The sequence below is a fragment of the Castanea sativa genome, chromosome 5 (genome assembly GCF_040712315.1).
Source record: "Castanea sativa cultivar Marrone di Chiusa Pesio chromosome 5, ASM4071231v1".
NCBI lineage: Eukaryota > Viridiplantae > Streptophyta > Magnoliopsida > Fagales > Fagaceae > Castanea > Castanea sativa.
Window position 1 is genome coordinate 75,174,066 of NC_134017.1, and position 7,428 is coordinate 75,181,493.

General features: G+C 35.6%; 1 protein-coding gene across 1 annotated transcript; it reads left to right on the top strand.

The window, feature by feature from the left end:
* Positions 1-2,793: 2,793 nt before the first annotated feature.
* LOC142636524 (receptor-like protein kinase FERONIA) lies at positions 2,794-6,079 on the top strand. Its single transcript, XM_075810776.1, has 2 exons — positions 2,794-4,673; positions 4,988-6,079. The coding sequence occupies exons 1-2, from the start codon at positions 3,020-3,022 to the stop codon at positions 5,989-5,991; spliced, it is 2,658 nt and encodes an 885-aa protein (XP_075666891.1). The 5' UTR covers positions 2,794-3,019; the 3' UTR covers positions 5,992-6,079.
* Positions 6,080-7,428: the final 1,349 nt, after the last annotated feature.

Genomic DNA, 7,428 nt, shown 5'->3' on the forward strand with positions numbered 1-7,428 from the left:
GACAATGTATGTGAATGAGTAGTGGAGCAGGGAGGGGGATCATTTGGTAGTGGCAAGTGGCAACACTGAAATGGAAGATTATAATAGGAAGAGAGGTGTATATCTTCTGGCATTCTTAGTGATGCTGATTCTCAACGCATACTATTGTCATGCTTCTGCTGTTCAAGTTGAAGGCAACACCACTTTGACGTGCAATGACGGCCTTGGCGAATGCCTGATCATTGAGGATGAATGTGACCCGTATGTAAGACGCAAGCTTGCTTCTCGTAACGTACACAACACACTTGTTCCTAACATTGCAGTCTTTCAAACTTGCGGCGGAAAAAATGATCCTAGTTATTGCATACGAGGTTGTAAAAAACGCGATAATTACGACCGCGCCTGCGGCCACTAGAAATCTTGAATCGTTCCAGTGTGTTTCCTTTGGGCTGTCCACTTGTTCTATTGTATCCAATCTTATATATTATAAGTATTATCCATTAACGACTCCCTCCTTGTTGTAAGGGAAAAACAAATATCTGCATTTGTGTTTTGCTGTTTATATAATTATGCATGTGTTAGAGAATGTATCTTTTGTTGGAAAACAATTCCTAATTTTCATCATCATAGTAAACGTATATTGCTGTATAAGAACTTCAATTAACTTTAACTTGAGCAGGAAGCCACTTGTAAACGGCCTGTCCTCTCATCTCTCTCTATCTGTTCTTTTTTTTTTTTTTTTTTGTTCACATAAGGTGTTAAAGGCCACAGAAAAACAGAATTGTAGAAAGATTACTTTTTGGGTAACAATTAATGTATAAACCACACATATTAGAAGCAATGCGAGATAGATAGGAAAATGGTGTTTTCCCCACCAATAAGTCGCATCTAGCAACGATTTCTATCCCAACAATCGAATCGAAGGGTAATCATCTTTCTCATTTGATTTCTTCTTTTGGTTTTCTTTTTTATTTTTCTTTTTTTCGGTCTTTTGTTTTGGATTTTGGGTTTTATTTCGATGGGTTTGGGTAGTGACCACAACACAAACGGTGGCTCCCAAGTAACCACCACATGAAAGCTGCTGCGGCATCATCTTCGTTGGCATCTTTGCATGGTTGGAGACTTAGAGGTAGTGGTATTTATGTTTTGATTTTATCGGAGTTGATTTTCTGAAACAGAGAGGCATTGAGAAAGAATATGGTGCTGTACTATATAGGTTACTTTGTGTGAAATTTTGTAAAACTCAAAGACATGATAATATTGGAGGGTGTATATCAAAGGGTTTACACCGTATTTTTATCAAGTTTGGACTCATTCAATATCACAATGGGATGGTCAAAACTCAAGAAAATAATTCATTTAATTTTAATTAGTCTCACTCCGCTTGGTCCTATATAATTTGAACTGTAAATTTTATTAATAATCAGTTAAATGAAAAACTCCTAATTTTTCACTAAATTAAAAAAATAAAAACAGTTTTTTCTACTATCTCTAGATTTCTCTTTCACGTTAGTTTTCCATTTTTTTTTTTTGGTTGAACGTTTTCAACTTTATTAATTAACAAAATCAATTTTTCCCTTGTTTTTAACCGATTAGATTTACCATTTCACTCTTAAAAAATTGCTTTTAATTTGCCAAACACGTTTTCCACTTATACAATTACTAAACTCTTTTTTTTTTCTTCCTTTTACAACAAATTGTAAACCAAATTCATTGTGAAATACATTTTTCATTAGTTCTTTTTCAATTTCTTCGCAGTTCGCCCTTTCTCCACTAGCCACTATTGATGTATACTACTATTAAGGGGCTAAGTATTTTTTAATTGAACTCAAATGTCCAATCAAACACTATAAATGTGTCAAAATTTAAGATCTTTTGGGATCAAAGCTATAATTTCAATTTATATATATCCTATCACAATCATACTAATTAAAGATTTTAGTGCCGTCCAGATTGCTTAACAACTTTATGAAGAATGCTATGATTCAGAATTTTAACAATTCATGCTATCAAGTAGTATTAGAACCTATAATGATGAAACAATCAAAGAAACAAATAATGAATAATCACCATCATCCACTGCAATGACAAACACTTTTTTCTTTTCTTACCTTCTTCTTGTTATTCTTTTTATTTTTAGGGGAGCAAAGTAAACTTCGATACATTACTGAATTTGATCTTGATTGTATGGGTCCATAGTTATTGCATGGCCGGTCCGCCCCCACCATCTCACTGAATGCTCTTAAATGATTGGGCCCCTTTTGCTTGTGTATGGGTCCATAGTTATTGCATGGCCGGTCCGCCCCCACCATCTCACTAAATGCTCTTAAATGATTGGGCCCCTTTTGCTTGTGTATATAAATATATATATATATATATATATATATATATATATATATATATTTCAAATATTTATCCAAGTTTAAGGGGCTAGAAGCTTGTTTGTTATTGTTGTTTAAATAAGAGTCTTCAGTATTTAAATAATGTTACATGTATTTTTATATACTTTTTTATTTATACATATTTTCAAAAAATATAAATAATATTACTAAAAACTCTTACGAAATAAACCTAAGTTTGGGCATTGAGTATATACATTCTTAGCCTAAAAAACGAATGAGGATGAAACCCAAAAATATCCAGAATTTACCAATTTCGCAGAAACACCGTGAAGAAGTAGAAACTCTCTAGAATTTAACTGAGTCCAAAAGCATGCATGGTCCCCACTAATTAAGAACTGAGCAAGGACATATATATCCTGAATTTACCAATTTCTCGTAACACCATGAAGTAGACACTCCCTCTAGAAGTTGACTGAGTCCAAAAGCAAGCATATATGAGTCCTGCTAATTAAGAACTGAGCAAGGAAAATGTGGAAGCGCCATTTTCTGTACGTACCTTACAAACATACAAAACACTGGGGTAGATTAGCATGATCCAAGTAGTTCCATAATTTTTCTCAAATTACTTTGGTATATCTGGAACAGAAAGGACCCTTTCCTCCTCTCTAATTTGTTGCAGACACTTACCTCTTGTACTCATGAAGAGCCACCCTATGCTCACACCTATCTTATACGTCTGCTGCTTATTCTTCCTTCTTTCCTATTTAACAATTGCTACTTCTACACCTCTTTACAATCCTGTTGAAAATATTGTCGTTAACTGTGGCTCCCCTGGCAGCTTGAAGGGGAATGATGACCGTGACTGGATCGGAGACAAAGGCTCCAAGTTCGCTCCAACAGAAGAGCCTAATCACAAATCTAAAACCTCTGAAGCCCAAAGCCAAGTCTCCGTCGAAGCTGTCCCTTACATGACTGCCCGTTTATCTTATTGGCAATTCACATATGTGTTTCCGGTCACTCCTGGCCCGAAATTCGTCCGGTTGTACTTCTACTCCGCGGTTTACTCAGGTTTTGAAAGTTCTAAGGACTTTTTCACTGTCAAAGCAGGTTCGTTCACCTTACTTAGAAACTTTAGTGCTTCCATTTATGTTGATTCATTGGACCGAAAGGATATTTATAAAGAGTTCTGCATCAATGTTGATGAGAATCAAAAATTGAACTTAACCTTCATCCCTTTTACAAGTACTTCTATGAATTGCCATGCTTTCATCAATGGAATTGAGATAGTCTCCATGCCTATGGACCTCTACTACAAGCCACAAGATGCCATTAAAGGTGAAGAATTCGTCCCAGTTTTCGTCGGCCAACCTAATCCGTTCTACATAGACTACAACATGGCTCTCGAAATGGTTTATCGATTAAACGCGGGTGGAAGCGCTATACAAGTACAACATGACACAGGCATGTCCAGAAAATGGTCAGAGGATAGAGATTATATGTTGTCTGGAGGCTTCGTGCCTCACAATCCATCTTTGAAGCCAAAATACACAAAAATACCAAATTACACTGCACCTGATGCTGTCTATCAGTCTGCAATATCAATGGGTCCAGACAGAACCAAGAACATGCAGTCTAATTTGACATGGGGCTTACTTGTTGATACAGGATTCAATTATCTTGTGAGGCTCCATTTCTGTGAAATAGAGTCTGAGATACATGCCAGTGGGATGAGGGAATTCGATATCTATATAGACTATCAGTTGGCTGAAGAAAGAGCAGATGTACTATTGTGGACTGACGACAACGATACGCCTTACTACAAGGACTACGTAGTAATGATAAAAAACAAGGGTAATGACACACATCTGCTTTCCATTGATCTACACTCTAGATCAGATGCTGAATTGATCGATGCCATTTTAAACGGCGTGGAAGTATTCAAATTGAGTGACTCAAACAACAATCTTGCCATTGCTTCTCCATTGCTTGATCAACAACAACCTACTGGGGCAGCCAACGAGTCCAAGTCAAAGAAGACAACAATATTCATTGCCATTGGAAGTGTTTTGGGCTTATTGGTCGTGCTCACTCTAGTATGTTGCATGGTTCACTGTATATTGAAGAAGACCAAGCACCATGGTTCTTACCATCCACTAGCAAAGTGGTGGCGGTGGTCTAGGCCAAATCCCTACAAAAGAGACTTCTCAAGGAGAACAGCTTCACCACTGCCTGGAGAACTTTGTCACTACTTCAGACTAGATGAAATCAAAACAGCAACCAACAACTTCAATGAAGATCTAATTATTGGTGTAGGTGGCTTTGGAAATGTTTATAAGGGTCTGATTAAGCAAGGTAATGTATAATACCATGATTATCTTTTTATTTTTAGTTTTTTCCTGAATTTTTCCTAATTGCAGTAATACTGGGATTTCTAACTTAATACGTCTTTGCATCTTATAGTTTCCAAAATACTATAGAAACTAGACATAAGTCATAAATATTTTTGTTTACACACAATAATAAAAGAGTGGTGTTAGCTAGGGTTAGTGCAAGTTTTATTAAATATAACTTACAAACTGATATGTTTATTGAAATCCATTAATCACATTCATTGTTATATTTATTGGGTTTTAAAAAACATAATAAAATAATATTTCGTCCTCCAGGTAATATGATGACCATGGTAGCAATCAAGCGCATGAAACAAGAGTCTCGACAAGGTGCTCTTGAGTTTATGACAGAAATTAAAATGCTTTCTCAGCTTCGTCATGTGCACCTTGTGTCTCTCGTTGGATATTGTGATGATGAGGGTGAGATGATACTTGTTTATGAGTACATGACAAATGGTACCCTACGCCACCACCTCTATGACACACCTAATGATCCCCTCACTTGGAAACAAAGGCTCCAAATATGTATAGGAGCAGCACGTGGTTTGCACTACCTCCACACATGTACAAAGCATCCTATTATCCACCGTGACGTTAAGACAACAAATATTCTACTAGACGAGAAATGGGTATCCAAGGTGTCGGATTTCGGATTGTCCAAAATGGGTTCGGATAACACTGCTATTAGTACCCTAGTAAAAGGGACATGGGGATATTTGGATCCAGATTATGCAAGACGCCAGCAATTGACTGAGAAATCCGATGTATACTCATTTGGTGTAGTGATGTTTGAGGTGTTGTGTGCCCGGAAGGCACTAAATCCAAAACTCCAAGAAGAACAGCGGAATTTAGGTAGTTGGGCTAAAAAATGCATTGATAGAGGGACTATAAGCAAGATCATTGATCCGTATTTGACGAATAAGATAGTGCCAGAGTGTTTAAAGGTATACGTAGAACTTGCAGAAAGTTGTATATGTGAACATGGAATCCAACGGCCCACAATGAATGATGTGATGGAAAAGCTAGAGTTTGCATTAGAGCTCCAAGAGCAAGAAGAAGCGACCAAAGATACTAATTCAGAAGTGGTATCATTCCCTGTTGCCACTGCCAATGGAGCTCCTTGGTACAACAATTTCTACCATGGACAGGTGTTGGAATCGAATAGTGGAACTGAGTTAAGTACGATCAATACTGGATTAAGTTACCCTAGTCTTGATTCTGTTACCATTAGTATCACAAGTGAAGATGTCTTCTCGGGCACTAAAAACAGTAGTTCTTAAGTTTTGTAATTATTGTTGTGTCTTTCTATAGTGAATAACTACGATATGGTGTGATTATTGACTTATTGTTCTAGAAAAAAATAAAATAATATGAAGTAAAAAAAAAATCCTTTTACTTTTTTTGTAACAGTAGATTACCAAAGATTTTTCTCTAAATGAGTTGAAATTAAGATTGAGGGACAATTAATTGACTTGTGGCTTTAGTGAAAAAAGAAAAAAGAAAAAAGAAAAAGACATCTACATTTATTTACTAACATTGTCAATTAAATAAATTATAAAACAACAATTAAGTAAATGATTCAAATATGTACGGTAATTTCTTTGATGTTCAATATTTGTTATGGTTCCTATAATGAAGATAGTATGAACCTTTAATTTTGAAAAACTTGAGAATTTGACTAGCACTTATAAAAGTCTTGTTTAATATGTAAATTACTAATATATATATAATACCAAACACACCATTTTACTTTTTGAGTTAGCTAACGTGCTTTTGGGCTACAAAACGGAACCAAAGAGGCACATAATTATCTATCTATTTATATATTTAGAGACTTTTCTGCAAGGAAAAACCAAACCGTGACCACAATAACGGGGCATGGTTCATAGATGAGACATTTGAATGCGTCAAGACCATCATAAGACAAAATGAAAGGATGAGAAACAGATGAGTGGCAAGAGCCAAGACTTTTCAATGGGACTTTAAAAAAAAAAAGCCTTTCCATGGGACAAATAACCTGGACCCACAATCCTGGAGACTTTTGTAGGAGACAAGAACCTAGACCACATCCACAATCATGAATTATGCATAACAACTTGTACTCTCTACAAGTTCCAAGAAAAAGCTCTCAATACTTTTCCAATGGGCCATAGCCTTTTTGTTTCCATCTTGACTTGTGGTGTGCGGTCACAGATTCATAGATCCATCGAGGGAAAAATAGTGTATGCTATAGTGGCATGAGATATCATCTCTCTATTAAGTATTAACTATTTGTTTTTCGTAGGGTTAGGACTGTAAATGAACCAAGCCGTTCATAAACAGTTCGAGTTTGGTTCGATAAAAAACTCGTTTATGTTTGTTTGTTTATAAATAATTGTAAGCTTTAGTTTTAGACTTATTTAATAAACAAGCTGAGCTTGGGTAAAAAGTATTATTCACGAACAAGCTTGTGAATACCAACGCTCGATACAAAAGTAACAAAACAAGTTGAGCTTAGACTTATTTATGAGTTTAGTAATAATATTGATATAAGTTTGACATATAAACTCATATCCTTTTAAGACTTTAACTAATTTAAGTTGAGACCACTCATCCAAACCAAATAAGCTAGATAATCAACTTGATATAAGTTTAATAATATATCCATTTTACTTTTTGAGTTAGCTAACGTGCTTTTTGGGCTACAAAACTGAACCAAAGAGGCACATAATTATCTA